Source organism: Oryza sativa, chromosome 10 (assembly GCF_034140825.1).
Source record: "Oryza sativa Japonica Group chromosome 10, ASM3414082v1".
Lineage (NCBI taxonomy): Eukaryota > Viridiplantae > Streptophyta > Magnoliopsida > Poales > Poaceae > Oryza > Oryza sativa.
The window spans coordinates 17304301-17328045 of NC_089044.1; the positions used below are offsets into that span (position 1 = coordinate 17304301).

The 23745-nt window shown below is 41.6% G+C and overlaps 2 protein-coding genes across 2 annotated transcripts; one reads left to right on the plus strand and one right to left on the minus strand.

Annotated features, from left to right (window-relative positions):
- Positions 1–883: 883 nt before the first annotated feature.
- On the minus strand, positions 884–1544 carry LOC107279139 (glycine-rich cell wall structural protein 2-like). Its single transcript, XM_015758377.3, has one exon. It carries the CDS (start codon positions 1503–1505, stop codon positions 927–929), a length of 579 nt encoding a protein of 192 aa, XP_015613863.1. The 5' UTR covers positions 1506–1544; the 3' UTR covers positions 884–926.
- Positions 1545–13734: 12190 nt separating this feature from the next.
- On the plus strand, positions 13735–22200 carry LOC9267624 (protein ENHANCED DISEASE RESISTANCE 2). Its single transcript, XM_015759172.3, has 22 exons — positions 13735–14093; positions 14426–14685; positions 14785–14838; positions 15243–15308; positions 15564–15670; positions 16449–16522; positions 16627–16743; positions 16841–16881; positions 16972–17072; positions 17177–17272; positions 17692–17756; positions 17834–17905; positions 18027–18182; positions 19204–19421; positions 19496–19535; positions 19621–19775; positions 19863–19964; positions 20393–20437; positions 21027–21167; positions 21309–21404; positions 21552–21653; positions 21748–22200. Exons 2-22 carry the CDS (start codon positions 14455–14457, stop codon positions 21844–21846), a joined length of 2178 nt encoding a protein of 725 aa, XP_015614658.1. The 5' UTR covers positions 13735–14093; positions 14426–14454; the 3' UTR covers positions 21847–22200.
- The last annotated feature ends 1545 nt before the right edge of the window (positions 22201–23745 follow it).

The window sequence follows — 23745 nt, forward strand, 5'->3', positions numbered from 1 at the left end:
ATGGGCAATTCTACTGTCCTTAAGAAGGTACCATGAGGTACCAAAAAATTAGTGTAAAATTTGGTATCTCATAGTACCTAGGTACCAAGAGATACCAAATTTACAATAGAAAAAATGGTATTTCATGGTAACTTCTCAAGTACCATAAAATTGCTCTTAACACATACTTAGTATAGTGTATAGTTAATTGATCGTGCATGTGAGATCAGTCAAGAAACAAGCCCGAGGTACTTAATTTGCCGTACGTTCTCCATGCTTTGCTTGCAAAACCATATCGTTTTGCTTAAGAGATATATATCGTTTTGCAGTCACCATACGTTCTGCGTGCTTTGCTTGCTTAGTATATCGTTTTGCAGTCACCATATGTTTTTTACGCCATAGAGCAATATACACACATACTCCCTCTCCCTCTGTCCTATAAAATATCAATCTAGTATGAGATGTGTGTCCAGATTCATTATATTAGAAAATGTCACATCCTATCTTAGATTTGTTTTTTATTGGACGGATGGAGTAATGCATTGCTTGCACAAGTAGGACAGAACATCTCCATTGAGCCATATATAATTGGAAAAAAAAAGTTGTTTCTTCCTATCACGGAAGCTGAAATCATAACTGTGGATAACACCACGTAATGTTCTCCTAAGTGATTATAGTTAGCACATTGGAATGATGTACCGGCCCATGTATAGATATCCGAGTGATGTCGAAGCAGAGCTATCTATCAATTCACACATGACGGTCTTAATAGCCACATCTCTCATCATTAGTTACACAATACCAAATTTTACTGAAACAATTGAGCCCTTTATTTCTTTTTGCATAATGCATAAAACAAGTACAAGTAAATGAAAAACAAATCCTACTTCATAAATATGACCCCAGGTTGGGCTCCATTAATTTCCAAATTTCCTATTTGAAGGAAATTAAGGGCTAGCATCGCCAAACCCAGACCCAGAACCTGCACCAACGCCACTGCCACCGTATTGGCCCTGGCCGTTACCGCCACCATTGCCATTGCCATATGCACTTGCATATGGTCCTTTCCAGTAAGTAGCAGCGCTACTAGAACCAGAGCCCATACCACTACCAGATCCATGGCTACTGGATGGCCAATAACCACCAGCTTGTCCGGCACCAGCACCGGCACCACTACCACCAGCGCTGGATGAACCGGCATAACCATAACCTCCATTTTGAGTATATTCACTAGAGCCTGAGCCCGAACCAGATCCACTACCTGACCCTGACCCACCGTATTGGCTGTAACCACCACCTTCGCCCCCTCCTCCACCGCTTGCATGGGCACCATAGTTACCACCACTGCTACCAGACCCGGCACCGCTTCCAGACCCAACTCCCCCACCGTTCACATATCCTCCCCCCTCTCCATTTCCTGTGCCTGAACCTTCGGAACTAGAGTATCTTTCTACTCTTGCAGCACTAGCTAGTCCAATGCTTAGGAGGACAACAAACCCAAGAGCTGCAAGTTTAATGCCTGCCATTGTGAGATTACTCTGAATAATATATCAACAGAGATGAGAATTGCTGGGTGATGGATTGCATGGTTAGTATTTATAGTACTTGATGAGACCATTTGCAGCACTAGTTACTTATCTTAAAAGATCCACTTTGCCTTTTGATTTGGCAAAACCTCCGTAGGAAATTATATATATGTCAAGTTGGTGTTACATAGCTACAACAAATAGATGGTTTACTTGAGGAAATAATGTTACGCATGCAGAGAATCACAATATCGTATTATTATTATTTATTATGTTTAGAAACACTACTACGAAAACCATCTTTCATGGTGGCCATTTTGAATCTTCGCTGGCGGCATTTGGTGCCGCCACAAAGCAAAGGCCAGTAAAAATCTAAGATTTTCGCTGGCGGTTGCAATCCGCTCGATTTTTGCAGGCGGACCTCTTAAGTGGACCCTTAAGAGGTCCGCTTGCGATAATTGTTTTCGCTGGCAGTTGTGTTACGTGGACCGCCAGCGATTATTCGTTTTCGCTGATAGTGGTTTTAAGCCACCCGCCAGCGATAATCGTTTTGGGGGCAAAAAAAATTGAAAATACGCCATGCAGCTGTCCTCTACCCGCTAGCAAAGATGAAAAAAAGATGAAAAGCGAAAATGAATATGCCGCATGCTGCTGCCCTGCATTCCCAAATCCATATCCCCGAATTCCAAATCCACAACGAACACAAATAATTCACAAAATGGTTTGATCATGATCATATAGCACAAAAATTCCACATTCACATCACAGCACAAATTCTATAAATTCCATCATAGATTTGCTCACAGATTTTCAATTTGAGTTCCTCTAGAGGAGGCCGAGGAACTTCTGCGTGGTGCCGGCAGGGCTTCTCGCAGACGACGCGGACACCACCACCTTACGCTCCGTCCACCGCCAGACGCGATGCTCCCGAGGCCCGGCGGCGGCGGATCAACCTCCCGAGACTCGCTGGGGCCGGATCCGCTCCTCACCGCCCCCCTCTCCCGTGCCACTGCTGCTGACCCCTTCCCAGTGACCACGCTCTCCCTCGTCGTCGTCGTCGCCCGGCTCGGCCTGCCACCACCTCTCCTCTTCACCTTCTCTACTCTTTGCCGCAGCCGGCCGCCGCCCCTTCCATGCTGCTGCAGCCGCCAGATCTAGGGCGGATGGGTGGTGGGCCATGGCCGCCGCCAGAGCCGTCGCCACCACCTGCGTGAGCCACCGTCACCACTGAGCCACCGCCACCGCCGCCTCCCTTTGCATGGGAAGGGAGGAGGAGAGGATGCTGGTTGGTGGATCTGGAGGAGATTTTTAATCTGGAGTGGAGTGGATAAGGAGTGGCCGATGGGCGGCGATTATTTGTAATTGGTGGGCGCGCGGTGAATTTTTTAGTGTGCGTGAATTTCTTTTAAGGGCGGTGCTCTTAGTACCCGCCAGCGAAAATGGATTTTCGTTGGCGGTTAGTTAAGAGGCCCGCCAGTAAAAATAGAGTTATTTTTTACAAGCGGACTTTTTAAGGAACCGCCAGCGAAAATCTACGCTAGTAAAAATAAGCTTATTTTTACAAGCGGACTTCTCAAGCAACCGTCAGCAAAAACAGATTTTCGCCGGCTGTCCTAAACCCTCCACCCCTCGATAGAATTTCACAAGCAGATTTCTCATATAACCGCCAGTGGAAAAAAAAATAGGATACCACCATAAAAAATCATTTTTCTAGTAGTGAAACTAGATTACTTGTGACATCCCAGCCCAGGGCTTAATAGGATTAATAGAATACTCAACAAGTTGCAACTTCTTTTTCGGAAGCCGATCTCCAAAGAACTCTTAGGTTAAGCGTGCTTGGCTTGGAGCAATTTTGGGATGGGTGACCGATCGGGAAAGACAAAGTGTAAAAGACTTGTGTTGGTCTGTTGGAGCAATCTCGGGATGGGTGACCGATTGGGAAGGACAAAGTGTGTAGAAAAGACTTGTGTTGGTCTGTGAGGGCATTCTATGACCTATAAAAGCTGTCAGATATAAGTGGGCCTAGCCTGAGAGAGGCCGGACGTTACATTACTATTGCTTCCTTCTATCACAACATCATCCTTCTTGTTGTATCCAATATATACTACTTACATTATATTAATTTATTAAATTATATTATTTAGAGTACAAGGCTAAAAATATCCATTATATTTGTTGTGAAGGCTTAGAAAGTTAGAAGTAACCAGGTCAATAGAAAAATCGTCATGGTGGGCCTAATTATGATGGTGCATGTTGATTGTTATACATACATGCAAAATTAATATATTTGTTTTTATAGAATTTAAGAAATAGTTATATATATCAAATACATTTATACTTTCAAATATATATATATATATATATATATATTTCAATTTAGCAATATATGGAATTTGCGCAGGTTAACTCAAGATGTCTTATAGATGTCCCTATTTTTTTACTCTAGTGTTATGATACTAGGTACAACAAATTCAACATTAACATTGACAATGCTACATTACAACTCTCCTTAACTTCTCAAGGACCGTAAAATTACTCAAAAAAATCCAAAATATAACACTTCTAAATTCCTAGAAGATTAAATTACATTTTACATCGATAAAATGCACCGTGTTTCACTTTGCAGCAGGTTTAACATATACTTCCACTATACACCAAATTGTCTTAAAATAAGTTTCACTTAACACCGGAATATGTCATAAATGCTAAAAATGTAGTAGGGGATGCCTCATAGGTGCCGGTCAATCTAAAACCAGCACATATGAGCATTTCCCCTTCCTCTTACCCCCTCAGAGGAGCCCAAAATTAAAAACCGACACCAACTTCTTATATGTGCTGGTTTATTAGAAAAAACTAGCACATATAGTTTTGGTGCCTATTTTTTAATTTAACCGCCACCCATAAATTGTCATCGGTGCCATTCTTTTATTAAACCGACATGTAGAGAAGATAGTGCCTAGCCAAGCGGAGTGGAAGAAAAAAAATCGCTTCTCCATCCACGCTTATTTTACTTCGATCTCCTTTCTCCCTTCGTCATTATCGTCGACGCCTCTCTCCCACTCACCACCATGTCCTCTCTCTCCGTCCTCTCATCCTCCTCTCGCACCACCGCCACTGCAGCCCCTCCTCCCCTCGCTGCCACTACAACTTCATGGAGTTCTCTCCCACGACGGCAGCTCCCATGGGCGGTGATGATGGCGGATCCACGGGTTGCAGCGCTCAGATTCACTACGTGCAACAACTTAATGGCAGCTCCCGAACGGATCCGTCGGTGCTGATGACGGCTCCCATGGGCGGATCCGGCAGCATCGGTGGCTCTCATGTAGGGGTGAAAACCGAGCCAAATCCGTCCTAAATAAGGATATGGTATGGGCTTTTTGAAATCCGGCGGATATGGATGCAGATACGGATGCTGATGAGGATATGGTATCTTAAAATCCGGCGGATGCGGATTATCCGATATTTCTGTAAGATTATCCGATAGGCCATTTACCGGATAATCCAAAATTATCAACACATGTAACCACTCAATCTATTGCATATAACATAAGTTGGTTCATCCAATAGCCTAATTCATCAATTAACCTAGATTTTTTTAGTATGAGCCTTTCGCCGTCTCATGTCACACTTGCGTAGCTGTATTTTTATATCATGAACATCATGTATTCATGTTGTTTAACACTTAAGTACATAATTCTTACGATGGGTCGTTTATTGATTATTGTATTATTGTTCCTTGCATTGCTAACTTAATGTTGTATTGATTGCATACACACGTAACATCCGATAAATTTAATCCGTTCCCGAACCGATTCCGCACCAACTCCGCACCATTTCCGACATCCAAAACAATCCGCTCCGCATCCGCATCCATACACTATCCGCACCCGCTCCGAATCCGCTTAAAATATTTGGTTTAGGATATGGTATGACTATTATCCATCCGAATCCACTCCGTTTCCACCCCTACTCTCATGGGTGGATCCGGCAGCGGCGATGGCTCTCGCGCATGGAGGCAACAGCGGCAGCGGCAACCTCGACATCCTCGACATCCCAGTGAGTGATGGTAGCAAAGCAGAGTACTCCTTTGTAATTGGATCTCCTCTGCGGTTTTTGTGATTTGGTTTTTCATGAATGCTTAGTTCTATAATATGAAATTGTTTATGGATATCCTGTTGAAATTTTTGTGATTCGTGCGGGAGATGTTGTTATAGGATTGATCGATGGTGACTTGAGTTGTGTGATTTGGGGGATGTTGTCGGATGGATCGATGGTGGTCTGGGGTGATGAGGAGCGATTCAATGCATCAAGTCATTTTTTTTTAATTTGTGGAACTTAAAGGTGCCGGTTCCTAAACTGGCACATTTCAGTCCTCCTCATCAATGCCGCTTGGGAGGTGACGGCTGGGAAATCCAGCACATATACCATTTTTTGTATTAGTATATCAAACCTATATAAATTTCATGAAATTTATAAATTTTGTGAAATATGGTCTAAATAAAACAAGTTTCGTGTGTTTTACTCATAATTTGCAAGATTTTTCTTTCAATTATACGACGCACCTCGTGCAAACTAAAGTAAAACTTATTTTGATATATTGTAATGTAAAGTGTAAGCATGGGTTAAACCCAGCGTAAAATGAAACAGCGTACACTTTAAAGTGCAATTTTCTCCTCATACAAATATTTATTGCCACTTTATATTTCTCCAGGACCGCTCCAAAATGTTATTTCTCCAAAATGTTTTTGGTGAGAATTCAAACATCAGTTCTAGCCATGGGTGCATATCAAGATCGAGATCGTGCGTGAAATATCTTTAATTTAATTGAACACAGCTTCAGGAACTACCACAGTGGTGGAACCAGCCCACCCGGGTTCAACTCCTAGATTTGACACGGGTACTCGCATTTACGGCTAATTATTCTTTCAGTGATAGGCGATGTACCCGTCGACAGCGAGGCGCCTGTGGTGACTTCGTCAATCTCAAGATATGCCGGCCCAGTCTTCCGGAGGTGCTCATATGGGTATGGTGTGCGTGTGTGCGTTCATAGGGGTGAGTGTGCGCACGTTGTAAGCGCATGCGTTTGTACTGTGTTTCTAAAAAAAAAAAGGAACTACCACGGTAAATTAAACAAATTAAACCACTACCATACCTAGCGGAATTAGTTAACGAAAAAGAGAGAGAGAGAGAGAATTAGTTAGCTCTTAGATCGATGGTGTTCATTTCTGAATAGTATGAACATGAAGTCAGGACACGAAAAATAAAAAAGTCATTAACTCTATGATTGATTTGGATTTTAATTACTATAAACTTAAAAAATGGATTTATATGATATTTTTAAAGCAATTTCTATATAAAAAGTTTCACACAAAATACATCCTTTGGCAGTTTGAAAAAACGTGTTAATGAAAACCGAGGTATAATCTGTATTTATCTTAATCTAGTTTGAACGGGGACTAATACTTTGACTTCACTTAATTATGCAAATCAGCACAAGCATCTCTAATGATAAATAGTGTTGTATCTGGAAGAATTGACATTGCATGCAGAGGGCGATCGACCTCGTAACTTTCGATCCATGGCAGCTGACTTTGACGAATTCAAACTGGGGGCCACACGGAATACAAGCTAGCAACAAGAACAGGATGTATGCGGAGATTGGGATGAGTGAGATGCGCTGACACACGATCATTTTAATACAATTGCAATACTAACGTTGACAGTAGACTGAATAATTTAGTCATGTAGAAGATCCAGCTCCGTAACCTGCAGGGGTTGGTGGTGATTGTGTGCCTGATGTCAGCCAAAGGAAATCGGAGCTGCTTGGTCGCTTGCGATCAGCTTGTCAACGAAAAGAAACTGAATTTACTGATTGGCTGCTTAATTTACTTTAGCTAAATTAAGAAACGCGTTTGCAGATAGCTAATAAATTAATTAACACAATTACAAAATGATATATTGATTAAGAGTGGATTTTAAACTCTCGAGGGGACGTCCCCTCGTTGTTTGCATGCCACTTAAATAATTATAAACAAATTTCAAAAAAAAATTAAGAAGATGTATTAACATGTAATATATCACTCCACAAACATCCAAATTAGAATTTAACTTGTATATGTTGCAAAAGAAAGTAAATTAAATTACAATTAGTTAACGTATATGCGTAGTCAATTTTTATTTTTTGCAATATGCATAAGTTAAATTTGATGTTGCACATGTTTATGGAGTGATCTATCACATATTAATCTATCTTGTTGATTTTTTAAAAACTTTTTTAAAACCATTTGAGTTTCATATAAACAACGTATTCCCTCGAGAGTTTAGAATAATTCGTCCATATTGATCGATCCATGATGTGACATGCCAAGAGCTTTATATATCTCTCCTCTCGATTTCCCATCGGTTAGCCTAGTGATAAAGAATATTTTGTGGTTAAAATTTTGTCATAGATAAGAGTAACTTAGAAGCCAACGCTAAAAAATATACTATACGTTGAAAATATCCTAAAATTGACTTTCAAATTGAGTTTAAAAATTCAAATTTTGGGTGGAGCAAACGACGAGGCCTTATTAGCTGTTTGATATATAAGAATTCGAGTAATACTGGTCATTCAAATCGATCGCCTTCCTGATCAGCACTAACTTCTAATGCTAGTATGGCTGTGTTTAGTTCACATCAAGATTAGAAGTTTGGTTGAAATTGGAACGATGTGACAGAAAAGTTAAAAGTTTATCTACGTGTGTAGAAAAGTTATGATGTGATGGAAGAGTTGGGCGTATACGTATATATTGCATTCTGAGCTTTCCTGACAGTACAGCTATATACACTGAGCACAAGCAATGCGATCGATCCATCCACCCGCCCAGCTAGCAACATTTGCATTGTCAAATCTCGGGAACATGCATCCAAAGCAAGCTATAGCTAGCTCGATCAACTTGCTTAATTAAGCTGATCATAAGTATAGCAATTGATTAGCACGTAGAGTACATCAGTATAATGTATAACTTAATCATGCATGTGAGAGCTAGGGTCAACTGTCAGGAACTTCAGTTCAGTCCTGATGTACTTCGCCGTACGTACTGCTCTTGCTTTGCTTTGAGATCGAAGCTAGCTAAACCCTGTACTCCGATCCACAGCATGTAGTAGTACTAATGCCGGGCGATCGATCGATCGATCTGCGTGCTTCACTGTTCCAGGTGGATATATGTATATCCATTGCATTAGTTTGACCGCGAAGTGAGATCTTGCAAGCATCAGCAACTTGCCCCAGTTGCACACTGATCTGGATCGTCTCAGCTAGCTCGCATCGATCTAACTCGATCGAACTCGATCGATGCTGCCATGACTAATTTTCTAGTGAGTAGTAGCAAGCGCGCGCGAGGCGAGCGAAGTAAACGGCTGCGGCGGCGGCGGCGGCGGCGACGACCGCGCCGAACTCGCCTTCTGTGCTCTAATAGTTAAGCGGAATTGCTAAAAATATGTCGACAGGTTTTTTTTTTTTTTTTTTGCCTGATTTTAGTCGGTGCCGCTGGCCGTACGATTGCTCCGCGAGTATTCGCTGGTCGTTGGATGTTTTCACACACGGCGGCATTGCAGCAAGCCCTAATCTTCTCGGTTGATTAGCATTTAACATTGCACTGATACGTTCTCTTATACAAATTTACACAGTAGTTACACCGCACTTACATACCACTTACATATGTAATTAGTATGTAATTTTAATATTTACATATGTAATTTTAGGACTTACATATATAATTCTAGAATTTACATTGTAGATATACTAAAATTACATATGTAATTTAGGGACTTACAATGTAAATACATGCCGACTATTTTTTGGTGAAAAATATGGCGCCATAAATATACTAGTTAAGTTACTTTGCATGCGGAGGTCGTGCAGATTTTTTTTGAGCCTCACTACTTCGGTACTCACTAAAATAATCTTAATCGTTGATCTCATTTGATTAAAGGGTTTTGATATATTTATACTACCACCTAAGTTAACGGTTGTAGAAACATAAAATAATATTATTGTAAAAAATAATAGGTGTGGAGAAGTGTAATCGTTATTTAGCTGTGACTAAATTTTATTTACCTATTTTTTTGGTTTTTTCGATGAAATACGAGTGATGCTAGCGCAATAGATGATCATAGATCGATTTAGCCGGGAAAATAACATAAATGATACTCTCTCCGGATTGATAATACTTGTCATTTTGGATAAGGACACGGTCTCCAAAAAAACAATTTTGACCATTATTTTCCATTATAATACGTATAAAAGTGTTAACAAATATATGATTTTATTAAAGTACTTTTAAAGACCAATCTATACATGTAGTCACTATATTTGAAAGACAAATATTTTAAAAATAATTCACAATCAAATATTCTAAAGTTTGACCTCATCCTTATCGTCGTATTATCAGCCCGGAGAGAGTAAAGTAACTCCTAATCATTGTATTAGTAAATTATTACTTTACCCCTAATAATACTGGTACTACAGTACATACTGGATTATCGAAAAACGATTACACAGCAGACACGCAACATCAACGAAGACGGAAAAATGCACTCTCTAAGACACGATCAAATAGGCAGTTTTTTTTTACCAGTGTGAAGACACATGATTGTGAATATATGAGAAGTCTCTAAAAAATCCCTACTACTAATCATCCCGTTATGAGAAAAACAACACTAATTGTAGTTTGCGAGGACAAGCTGGTTAATTAAGTAGGAATATATCAATGGGTGTGGGAGTTCTCAAAAAAAAAAAATGGGTGTGGGGGAAGAATTGAACACTGGGCTAGTAGATAGGGCCATCGCTTCATTGTGCCAAAGGCCGCAAAAGGAGAGGATAGCCCATATTCTGCCCTTACTTAGATGGGCTTCAATCCCGTCCCATCCGCGTTACATGGGCCCAAATTTCGAACTAAAAAAACCTAGCCCACACCCATGTACGGGCCAAGATTTCGGCCTATCCGAGAAAGTCCATAAAATCCAGGAAAAAGTACACCGAAGATCCCTCAACTTGTCATCGAGTTACAAAATCGTCCGCTAACCGCAAAATCAGATACAATGCATCCCTCAATTTACAAAACCCGTTCACTTTAGATTTTTCGGTGGTTTTGACCCAGTATTGTCCTACGTGGCGGCTGAGTCAGCGTGGCCACGTCATCACACTCTCTTTCCCCTCCTCTCTCTCACACACACTTTTCTCCTCTCCCCCCGCTGCGCCGCGCCGCGCCGCGCCTCCCTCCCGGTGCCCGTGCTCCTCCTTCACCTCCACGTCCTCGCCGCCGCCGCGGGGTCCCACTTCTCCCCCGGCTGCCTCCGCCTCCCCTCGTCCATGGCCGCCGTCATGCTCCGCGCGCTTGGCAACGGCGCGCCCGATGTCATGGGCGAACGACGCGGGAGGGACGGCGAACGGCGCGGTGATGAGCGCGACGGCCCCGACGACGAACGCGGAGACTTCCTGGTGGTGAAGTACGTCCTGCCGAGGAATCCCTTGAGCTGCTGCAGCATGATCACGACCGCCGTGCCGCCCATGAACCCGGGACAGCCTCTTGCGGCCCACTCCAATAAAATCAGCCTAAGCCGGAGGAATCGCTGATGCCGCTGCCGCCGCCGCCGCCGCCGCCCGCTGACGAATCCGAGGCCGCGGCGGTGGCATTCGTCGGCGGCAGCGGCCCTCGTCAGGTGCCGACTACGTGGCCCGAGCAGTTTCACTCGGTGTTTACTATCTTCATTACTGAACCGGCGCCTGCCACCTTGAATCCTTTAGAACACCATCAAAGCTCATCACATGGTGCTGCATCTCTGGGAAATAGATCGAAACACACAGATCATGGCAGAGCTGCATTTAGTTACTAAACCAATGAAGAAAATTAGACTGCGTCACTGCATTCATTCAATAGGAAAGCACATTGTGGCGCCAGGATACTAATCACTACAGAAATTTGAGTGCTTTAATTTCCCTTGAGAAGAATATCAGAGACTTAACAATATTATGCAATGAGGCAAGATTCATGGGATTTGAGTCCAGATGTGCCAATCGAAGCCATCAATGGTTTCGCTGCCGAGTTATACGGCGCCATCGGCCAGCAAGACAACCAGTCATGTGCTCGGATAGGAGGATGCTGATGGGAATAAACATGGCGTGGCCGGTGGCGGCGCCGCTGCGGCCGGCCAAGGACGATGTCGACCTCAGTATCCTCGTGTGAGAGCTCGCCCGCAGCCGCCCCCGCTCCGCTCGGCCGGCTCCGCTCTCTGCCGCCGCCTTCCTGCTCCAGCCGCTCGCCACAGCCCACTGCCGCGCTCACCCGCCGTTGCTCCCCCCTCTGCAACCGGCGACCTCCCGGCGCTCGCCCGCCGCCGCCGCGCTCCTCCCCTGCGCCCTGCCAGTCGCTGGCCCTCCTCCCCGCTGCGTTGAAGATTCTGCCGCCATCCACGCCAGGGGAAACTGGAACACATGAGAGAGGAAGAGAGAGAACAGGGGAAAGAGAGGGAGAGTGGTGACGTGGTCACCCTGATATGTGGGGCCCACAAGGGTCCCACGCTGATTCAGCAGCCACATCGGATCAAACTGGGGTCAAAACCACCGAAGGACCTAAAGTGAACGGTTTTGTAAGTTAAGGAATGTCATATATCTGGTTTTGTGGTTGAGGGACGATTTTGTAATTCGATGACAAATTGAGGGACCTTCGGTGTACTTTTTCCTAAAATCCACGACGGACTCTAGCAGGCCTGGCGCCTCGAATGCGCGTGCGACGTGGGCGGTGTCTGGCATTGCCACGGGCAATGTGGTCGCGTGGAAGCGCGCCACACAGACGTACTCCTTGCTGTTGATTTGAGGAATTGTTTTTAGAAATAATGTGATTTTAATGGAAAATCGTAAAAATATAGGTCGGTGAGACGAAATCGTAAGTTTAGCATTCTATTGAACAACCGTGGGTACCTGTCGAACAACCGCAGTTTGACAGGACCACTTAAAAAAATAAAAAAGTACATGAACAGGGTTGCGCAATGCTCGGCAGTGGCCTATTGAACAGGTACCCCTGTCAAACCATGGTGCTAAATTTGTGATTTCACCTGACTGACCTATATTTTTGCAATTTTCCATTAAAATCGTATTATTTCAAAAAAAATTCCGGATTTGATGGCAGATATGTATCTCGCTGCTTTGAAACGGCCAACTAAAACTGCTGCTTTGAGGGCAAATGTGTACTTATAAAAAACCTAAAAGGCTAGAACTGGATGATTCGTATTCATAGGATGTGTCACATCTAGTATTATATTGGTTTTTATGGGATGAAGGAGTAGCTCGCTAGAATAGTCATGCTGATTTTGGGATGGGTATGTACGGGTTGTTCATCAGCAATGATTTTCCTAATGTAGCTGCATCTGATCGTGCTCTCAAGGGATCATCCTTTGCTTTGAAGGCATCATCGATTAAATTCTGAAGAAACTTCAAGATTTGACTAACTCAAAAAGTCAAAATCTGCAGTCACCATCTCTGCACTTGACGAGGCGAGTGGCGCGGTCGACACAAGATGATGAGGTTGCCAGTGACCTTGGGGGTCAAGGGTCCCGCTGTGGTTGGTCTTCTCGACAAGGAGGAGGCGCTTGATCCAAGCGACGACCTCGTGCGACAAGGGGATAGACAGCTTTGTTGAGGTTGATGACACCGTAGTGGAGGTTCTCAGTGATGGGCTGCTTGAACGGGGAGTGGCTGGCGTGGAACGAGGTGTAGTGGTCGGTGCGGACGATGAGGTGGGAGAAATGGGGGTGCCGCGGGCGGCTAGAGGGCGCCTCTGCGTGGGTGAGTAGGAGGAGCGCCGGCGTGAGGCAACGAAATCTTCCTGTGGATGTGCCACTTACATGTGGCCTTCACATGTTTTTTTTTAATTCTCTTCTTTCTGACTGTCATGAGACCTATTTTGTATGGTTCTGAACATTCGATGGGTAAAGATATCTTGTATAGGGGTTAGGGACGTTATACAAACTTGACGTAAAGTTGAGGAATGTCAAGTGGACTTATCCGCGGAGCCCATCTTACCAGCCCAGCAACACTGGCCACCTGGCGCCGTGTCGTTGCCGGTGCGCATATGGCAGTTGCCGGTCTCCTCCGCTGCCTCGCGCACACAGCCCACTGTCGTCGTGGGCCCCACATGTCCGTGACCCCGCAACGTCTCCACCTTTTCGGCCGCGGCTTCCGCCGGAAGCCGGAGCACAGCAGAGAGAGAGGCAGGTGGCACGTGCTTCTCCTCGTCCTCGTCTCGTCTCGTCTCCTCTCCGCCTCTTTCCGGGTTGGACTTGCCCACTCTCTCTCCACCCCCCCAACCCACCTCGTCGCTGCGCCGCGCGGCCTCGACGTGGCCGCCACCGCCGCCGCCGCCGCCACCGACGCAGCGGGGGCCCCAGATCTGGACGCTCTGAGGCGTCGCAGCCGAGCCGCCGCCCGTCTCGGGGACCTGCCGCGCTGCTGTCCTGGTAGGTAGGCCCGCGCCACGGTGACTCGTCGTCGGCCCCAACGAAAGGCGGCGGCGACCGCCCCCCTCCCTCCGTTCGCTGCTGGTCTGAAAGGTGTGGATTGATTTCTTTTGCTCTCTAAGGTGTTTGGTGGATCGTTATCATGTGCTTGAGGGGTTGTTCGGGATGCTGGTTTCGGTTGTGCTAGTTTGGGCAATCTCCTCGTATTAATTTACTTGTGTGATGCTGCGGGGTAGATGGGTGTTAAACGTTAGTAGTTGGTATGTGTCCTGACACTTTGGTAATCTGGAAGAGGATGCTATGATGCTGTGAAGTAAATGTTGTGCTTAACAAGGACTAGTTGGATCGAATTCAGTTGTTCAGGTTAGTTTTTCGGTACACTGATTGCATAATTGACCTATGCAATTGCTTCATTGCGATTGCAGCATTGTTGTATTGGAAGCGGGGGTGAGGGATGTCGTCGTCTTCGTCATCCGTAGTATATGAGGGGTGGATGGTCAGGTATGGTCGCCGCAAAATTGGGCGGTCATTCATCCACATGCGCTACTTCGTGCTGGAGACCCGGCTGCTGTCCTACTACAAACGCAAGCCCCAGCACAAGATGCCCAAGCTCCCCATTAAGTCCCTTCACATCGACGGCAACTGCAGGGTTGAGGACCGGGGCCTCAAGATGCACCATGGCCATGTACATCTCTTCTCTTCCGTGCTCTTGATTCCTAATCCTCACTGTAGCCTTTGCATTCCATTCCATTGATTTTCTTTGCTTTCATTTTTCGTCTTGCAGATGCTTTATGTTTTGTGCGTTTACAACAAAAGGGAGAAGCACCAGCGCATCACGGTTAATATTTCCCTCATTCATCCCTTACTCATTGCACCAAGCATAATAATCATAGTTTTTGTTTTTTTACTTCCACTGCATTTGCACATATGTCATATAGTAACTTCTATTTGGTCTGTCTCTCTCATATGATATTCACATAGGGAGGAATTTCCTTTACGTTGGAAAAGAAAAATAAAAGAGGTGGAAAATCTAATGTTTCTTTTTCCAGCACAAACAAACAGAAGACATGCTTTGCCTTTTTTAGTGTGTTTAGTATACCAACAATATAATCCACTTTTCTTTATTAAGTACCATTTTGTTTTGGCCAGGTATTCCCCTTTTTTGGCATGGAGAGAGGGCCTTGCATCTTACTTTCTAAATAATCTAATGTTCCTCATTCAGTCTTGCATAACTTGTACCAGATGGCTGCATTCAATATCCAGGAGGCTTTAATTTGGAAGGAAAAAATTGAGATGGTCATTGATCAGGTTCACCCGGCGTACTTTGATTCTTACCTACATCTCTGTTTTAGTTAATTGACTTCATCGTTGCTCCTTCATGGAAGCACCAAGCACATGCAAACAAACACACAACACACTTACTTTTGGCACTTAGACACCTATTTTCAGACTAGTGTGTAATGCTGATTTTGGATCGATGAAGAACTTTTTCCCACATCCTTTCACTACTATTTCTTAATTAGATACTCTTTACCACACATTGATTCTTTTGAATTAATGCAGCAACAAGGAGTGGTGGCGTCTGATGGTAATCTAGCCCACAGCTCATCGCAACAAAAAGTGAGCTTAGAAAATGGAAGGAAATCTTCTTTCTCTGATCATGAAAGTCTGTAAGTGGATGACTAACATGTTTCTTTTGCCTATTACATGCATATCTTATCAGTACTCTTCTAGTCTTTTTTTCTTATCTTAGTTTCTTCTATTGTACCCCTACATTATCTTTTCTACTTTCTGCTGTTAAACTTCCATGTTGACTGTTGAGCGCTTCACCAACAACAAAGCATGTATTGGTATCTATTTCTGCTGAGAACATATGTATCGATAATCTTAGTTCCCGATTTCCAAGTTACCAATATTTGGCATGCATCTTTTATATCTTATTGTGAGAGATGATGCTAGCGTTTCTACTACATGCTTTGACAGGGTAGCCTTCTTTAAAATAAAAAAATCATACTGGAGTGAGGAATCAGTTAGACAATTACGGAATTTATGTGGTGTCTTATGAGATTGCACCATGTAATTTGATCAGTTTATTTGTGTTAAACAACAAAAAGAAGGAACAATGTCTTGAATCTTCTAGCATTTAGTTTTCCCAATAGTTTTTGGCATTGTAAAGTTCAAACATATAGTTTTATCGTGGTTGAAGAAAGAACAGCAACCTGATCTTGAAACCATATAAACTGCCTTAATTGTTTTGCTAGACATCAAACATTTGAGCTTTTTGTAGCTCCATTATAAAAAATATATTTGAAGTTTTCAGGTTTGTTATACATATTAGTCACATCGACTGATGCTTATGTGTAACTTTGTTTCATTTGTTCAAGTATAGCCTGTTGTGATTATTATTTTTTTATCAAACTGACATGTCCCCTTATTATGTTCTGTCAGGTACAGCCATGAAGAGGAGGAAGAAGAAGAGGACAATCAACGATCATTAATGCGAAGAACGACGATTGGAAATGGTCTGTGAGATGGTGTTGTGCATGACTTGTCTTCTTCCTTGCATCATTTTTTTTTCTAGTTCAAAGTTCAAACTGGGAAATTGTTCTATTGTTGTCATTTGTAGGTCCTCCAGAATCGTTATATGATTGGACCCGTGAAAATGATTTGGGAATATCAAATCAGGGAAGTCCTGATCATGTTTTCTCTAGAAGACATTGGCGCCTTGTCAGATGCCAAAATGGCAAGTACTTATATTATGTCATTTACCCTGTTTCTCTTATGTAATTGGGATTCTCATTTGATAATTTAATGTGTTGTTAATTTAAATATGGCTTCAGGCCTCCGCATTTTTGAGGAACTCCAAGATGTTGATTACCTTGTAAGTTGTTCATAATTATAGGTATGAACAGGTAGTTTGAATATTTGGCTACATTCTTTTGTTGCTTGATGCTTTGTGTAATTTTGGCAGGCAAGAAGCTGTAGCAGAGCCATGAAGGCTGTTGGTGTTGTTGAGGCATCCTGTGAGGCTATATTTCAACTTGTGATGAGCATGGATACCACCCGTTATGAGTATATTTTCTTTTCTTTCAACATTCAACAAATCAAGTCCAATTTGTGTACTGCATTTCTCTTTGCAAAAATATCCTTATGTTTTTTTTTCTTTTTTTTCCCAGGTGGGACTGCAGCTTCCAGTATGGTAGTCTAGTGGAGGAGGTAGATGGTCACACTGCAATTCTGTACCATAGGCTACAGCTGGATTGGTTCTCAATGTATGTTTTCCCTTCTTGTTGGAAACATTCTCTACTTCCTTTTGGTGTTCCACAAGGGTGAAGTCAGTGCACACTTCATTTTGTGATTCACAAGCAAATTTGTTACACTTATATTCATGACAGATGTTTCCTGCCTTATCTCTGTTGTGCAGCTGATAGTTAGAAACAATCATCTATGCTAATTATTTTAATTTACTAGCATCTATTCATTAAAATACAGTTCAGCGGAACTTGGACTACTTGGCATTGTCTTATTATTCTGCATTAATCTTTATTTTATAATGATTCTGGACAGTGAAAATTAATGGTAAAGTAGTCCAATCATATTTTACCATTAAAAATTTATCTCATTATTGGTGAACTTTGCGGTTATTTTCATAATATGGGATATAACATGGATTTGATTGATATCTTTCCAGGTTTGTTTGGCCTCGTGATCTTTGTTATGTACGATATTGGCGACGTAATGATGATGGGAGCTATGGTTGGTATTCTTGGGCTTTTGCACAGATGTCAAGCCATGGATGTGTACTAATTTGTTTTTCCACTTGCCATTTGCAGTTGTGCTATTTCAATCCAGAGAGCACCCAAACTGTGGTCCACAACCAGGATTTGTGAGGGCACAAATAGAGAGTAAGGAAATTGCTCTTTGGAGTTCACTATAGCACACCATCTGTATTTTATTAATATACTAACGTACTGTAGGTACAATATTTCCTTTTCTTAATCCCTGTTCTCTTTTATATATTTGTAGGTGGTGGTTTTAATATTTCTCCTCTGAAATCCCGTAATGGAAGAATCCGAACTCAAGTACAGCATCTCATGCAGATAGATTTAAAGGGTTGGGGAGTTGGTTACTTACCTTCTTTTCAGCAGCATTGTCTTCTTCATATGCTAAACAGTGTTGCCGGTAAATTCTTGGTTCTGGAATAACCTTGTGATCATCCTTTTCCAGATAGCCAATGAACTTTTTTCTTTCTTTCAGATAGCCAATCAATTTCCTCCTCAAATCCCTTAATAATGCAACTGAAAGGGAATTCTTGTTTTGTCTGGTGCACGGTTCAGGGTTTTAAGTTTTAACTAATCTATGTGGATTGGTTTGATTAGATCAGGATCTAATTGTCTTAGCATCATAGGGTGCTAGCTTGGGTAATGCCCATACATATTTGGTCATGTTAGCTAGTTCAGCGATAATCCATTGCAAGTAACTAGGACTACAAAAAATGTTGGATGACTTAACAGGTATATGTCCTGGGTGCATGAAGTTGCTTGCCATAAATTCAGCGTTAATCCATTGCAAGTAACCAGTAGTCCATATAATGTTGGATAAGTTAACAAGTTTCTGCCCTGGGTGCATGAAATGATGTTGCTTGCAATAGATTATGTTACCTTACAAAATGACTAGTGTTGGGGATGTTGTTTGAAGCAGCATGTTCTCTTCTGAACCTGCCAGAAGCAAATGATCTACAAGGCTAATACCACCATAGGTGACATCTGTCCATTGCAGATCCACGGTAGAATTTGGACAAAACTCTTCCCATTTTGCATCGTGTGGCAGTCTGCTTTCCACCAGGGCCATATCTGACATGTATGGCCCTTATTTTGTCATAAGAGAGTTGTAACTGCTGTATATGCTTGCTAATTACTACTCCATGAACGATTAAGTGTGAATGCGTGATACAAGCTTGGGAGACGGTTTTTTCAAAAAAGTCTCGTCCATGACCATTCAACCGTATTGTAGAACTGTACTTGTTGATGGCATTTTGTTGAATCGAGCGCTTGTCAGTGTCAAATCGTAGAATTTTCCTTTAAGTTGACTAAGGTTGATATTACATGAGTTGGGTGGTTGTGCTGTGCTCTATTACTTACAAAAATTACAGTCCCTCTATTACTTACAAAGTTGCGATGCACCTTCTTTTTCCTACTGACAGGGCTCAGGGAATGGTTTTCACAAAGTGATGAAAATCTAATACTTCCTAGGATTCCTGTTATGGCCAATATGGCTCCGCCTGTTTCTTCTAAGAAAGGGAGAACAACACAAGATAATACTATGCAAACCGGCCTTCAAATGGACCAAAGTAGACAATCTACAATGCTTGATGAGGAATCTGATGAAGATGAAGATCAAATACCTGAATCTGAGCAAGAGGTTGATGAATTACTCATAGTGTTTCCAATTTACTCACACCTTAAATTCTAAGTAAGATTATGTATACTGTGCAGACATCAACTCATGGCCATGATGCACCTGTTAAACTGCCAGGTACATTGTGATTCCATTTTCCTCGAGACTTTTAGAACATGATAGGAGTCTAGTTTGCATATGATATAGTCTTCATTAACTGTAGTGCTGGATGAGGAGGATTCAGATCAGATTGATGTTTCTGGATTTTCTGGAAATTTACGCCGGGATGATCGCGACAACACTCGTGATTGCTGGAGAATGTCTGATGGAAATAACTTCAGAGTGCGAAGCAAGACTTTTATATATGATAAAAGCAAGGTTGTAATCTTCCCTAGGAATACTGTGGAATCTTTTTGGCTGCTTTGCAGGCTCTCTTATTTGTTTTGTTTAACTATTTATTCATAGATTCCTGCTGGAAAGCCTCTTATGAAGCTTGTTGCTGTTGACTGGTTTAAAGATGTGAAACGAATGGATCATGTTGCTAGAAGAAAAGGCTGTGCAGTACAAGTGAGTCACATTTCTGTCCTTATATATTAGTGAATCTGTAATAATGTAAATAAATAGTGCCACCTTCTAGTTTTTGTTCAATGGAGAGCTCACCATGTGTATGCAAAACTGAATTGTTGCTATGACTATAGTGCAATTTCTTGATTATCATTTATAACATAAGATGATGCCTTGAATGAGTTGTGTTCTGTTTATTGAGTGTTAGGGTTGTAAGTTGAGTCACCATAGCATTGTCTTTTACGCGTATAACATGTTTAATCCTATACTTCAAGTTTTGTTTTATTTCTTCACTTTATTTTCTCCTCTTTTGCGTATATAGTTGATATTTCCTATTACAGATTTTTTTCCCTATTTATATTTATGTTGAGCTATCCTATATTGTGTTTTATGCGGTTAACCTCAACCTGCTAAGTTGATCCTTCTACTAGGTTGCTGCTGAGAAGGGCCTTTTTGCATTGGCAGTAAATCTACAAGTAAGTATTCCCCTAGGCATTCCTTAACAAAATTATATGCTTCCACAGCAAAATGAAATATATACTTGCTCATTTGTGTCACTTGGCTCCCAAAACTTTGAACATACTTTCTTGGCTCCCTAATTTTCCTTTGTCTACACATATACACTCCTTTTCACTTCGCTGTAGAGTAACAGAAGCATCGTTGTCTTGTGAAGTTGGCAAATACTAGGTTTCTTCTATCAGTCCCCTGTGGGTATAGGACTGATGGCTACGTGGCCCTCCCTCCCGCACTGTCACATACATTTTTTTACCTAACATAGAAATGGAACAATTATGCAAACAGATGTTAATTTGAGGAGAAGAAAATGTCATTTTTAAGTTTAGTCCTTAGGGAGCTAGTGTTAACTCTTTTCTTTGGTGTACAGTAACACTCGTCAACAATACACCTACAATCGTGCTCCTTATTTCTCGCTAGCTGTTGTGCTAAAACAACAGTGCTATGTACCATCGTTTTTGCCATTCTGGTGAACGAGCAAAGATGGATGATATCGCATACTGCTCCTGCATTTCCAATATAGTTTTTGATGTCATAAGTTTGCTGTTGCAGGTTCCTGGCACAACTAACTATAGTATGGTATTCTATTTTGTTACGAAGAAACTGATACCGAACTCCTTATTGCAACGCTTCGTTGATGGTGATGATGAATTCCGCAATAGTAGGTTTAAGTTGATTCCATCTGTCCCCAAGGTAAGGTGCTCTCTGTCTGTCATGCTTTAAAAATGATCTGTGAGGTTATGCAAAGTAATGTATAAAGAAATGCTCTAGTATGACAACTATAATACTTCATCCTCATTAATTCCCATGATGTTTTGTAATTTTAAATTTCAGGGCTCATGGATTGTCCGTCAAAGTGTTGGCAGCACACCTTGTCTGCTGGGAAAAGCAGTTGACATTACCTATATCCGTGGTCCAAATTATTTAGAAGTAATTATTCAATCTGACTCACTTTTTGGTACCCTTTTTATTACAAAATATGGAAATGCGAATTTGCCATGTCTTTGTGAAAAAGAGATATCTTTTGTGGCTGATGTTTCCTTTTAGCTAAGAAATAAGGAATGCTTTATGGTGCAGATAGATGTGGACATCGGTTCATCTACGGTTGCAAATGGAGTCTTGGGGCTAGTGTGTGGTGTGATCACGACACTAGTTGTTGACATGGCTTTTCTTGTCCAGGTAGGCAGTTATGGCTTCAAAGTAGTTGTTTTAAGTTTAAAAAATTTTGTTGGTGCAATGTCTAATAATTGGCAAAACTGAACACTGTTTGTAGGGAAATACATATGAGGAGCTCCCAGAACGACTGATCGGTGCAGTTCGTGTTTCGCACATTGAACTGAAATCCGCAATAGTTCCTGTCCTTGGGGATTAACAAACTTACTACTGCTGCCTACTGCACTGATGATCGCAACGTTGGGCACCATCTACTTGACTCCTGACAGCATACAACAATACAACACATGTGTACAGAGATAGAGGAACCAACTACCGGCGCTCATGTCATGTCAAACAATGTGGCCTATTCTGACTTGAAGTGAACAAAATGATGAATGTTTCAATGTATGTAATTATGCTTTGTGCTCAATCATTCTGGTAGGTATTAGTACAATTGCGTGGCAAAAAGAAAGAAAGGAGATTAAAAACTAGAAATTAGGAGACTGGAGAGTGAGGCCCAGGTTAGGGTCAGCTCAGCTTGAATAAAAATAGCCATGTTTACTTGAGTTTACGTTGGACAGTAAGAAAGGAATTGAGATGACTACATTTGCAAGGTGAAAACACACTACACCATTCTTCATGCAATATTACTTCTATGATAAGATAATGTGCTGTTAAAAATGTATTTCTTCAGGGTAGGGTACCAGGTTTCTATCTATAGATTTACCCCATATGTTATGTCATTTTGTCAGGAAGCAACATTATGTCATTTTGCAACAAAAGTTATCTTAACTAGATGCTACCCGCGCGTTGCTGTGGACATTTGCTAAATATAATTTTGTTTTAGATATATGTGCACAGTTGTATGAAAATATATGCACTTTTGCACCAACGAATTTCTGGACATGGCACACTTATGTATAAGGTTATTTGGTCTACTATTGATCAACTTAAGGGCAAGCTGCATGATCGAGCAAAATGCAGAATATCAGCATGACAAAGCGACGTATACTCTATGCAACGACGAAGAATAATTGCGGATGTAGAAGGTGGGCTCCGTGCTTTCTTCCTTCGTAGGGCAAACGCAGGGAGTCAATCCTGTGGCTCTAGATTGACCAGATGTTGGAGGAATCGAATGCCTGAGAACGTGTATATGGAATAGATCGAAGGGCTCACTAATTTAGATGATGGGGCAGGCTTTGAGCATAGAGAATAGCACTAATCGTACTTAATTAGTGGGGACCAACTTTAGATACATAGGATTCAACGTCAATCCCAACAAGATATATTTAACTATTTGATACTTACACGTGTTTGTTATTGGATCTATATGTCATATACATATAACTATATAAGAACCCACGTATCATACACTTATATTGTAAAATGCCGCATATTAGAAGTGGCAAATTATTAAATGTCCTGATAAATGAAGCTAGGGTAGTAGGATAGGAGAAAAAAAACAATATAAGCCACCATTTTGAACTATACTAGTGCCATGCCTATGTATTTAAACGGGATTAGAATTGCCATGCCCATGTGCCGTAATGGGATTAGAATTATAGTAGTAAATTCTATATATACCCTTGAAAACTTGTTCAGTTCCTTTTATATCCTGAAATTTACCTGATCCTTTTTATTCCTCTGAAATTTCATCTTGATCTTTCCATACATTTGTCGTTACATTTTCCTTCATTTCACTATTAAGTTTGATTGCAAATATCTTTTATGCCCTTTACGATGTAGATTTGAATATAAGCTTGAAAAACAATTAATTTTTTTAAGTACTAATGAGACTAAATTATTAGTGCATAAAATTTTAACATAAATTTTTAATAAAATAAATACAATAAATTGAAATTTTAATAGGACAATGCATTCATAAAAAATAAGGAGCATCCATAAAATATTGTCGTGAGCATTAAGTGCCCTATCTTTATCTGAATGCTCCTTATTTTTTATGAATTTTTAATAAATAAAATAAATACATTTTTTATTATAAACATAAGTTTTGTCATAAGAAATGTGTTGCACAGCAACCTCATAATTGTGATAGTCTCATGCGATAAACTTTTACATTTTCAACAATGTAATTTAGAAGACAAGGAAGAAGAGA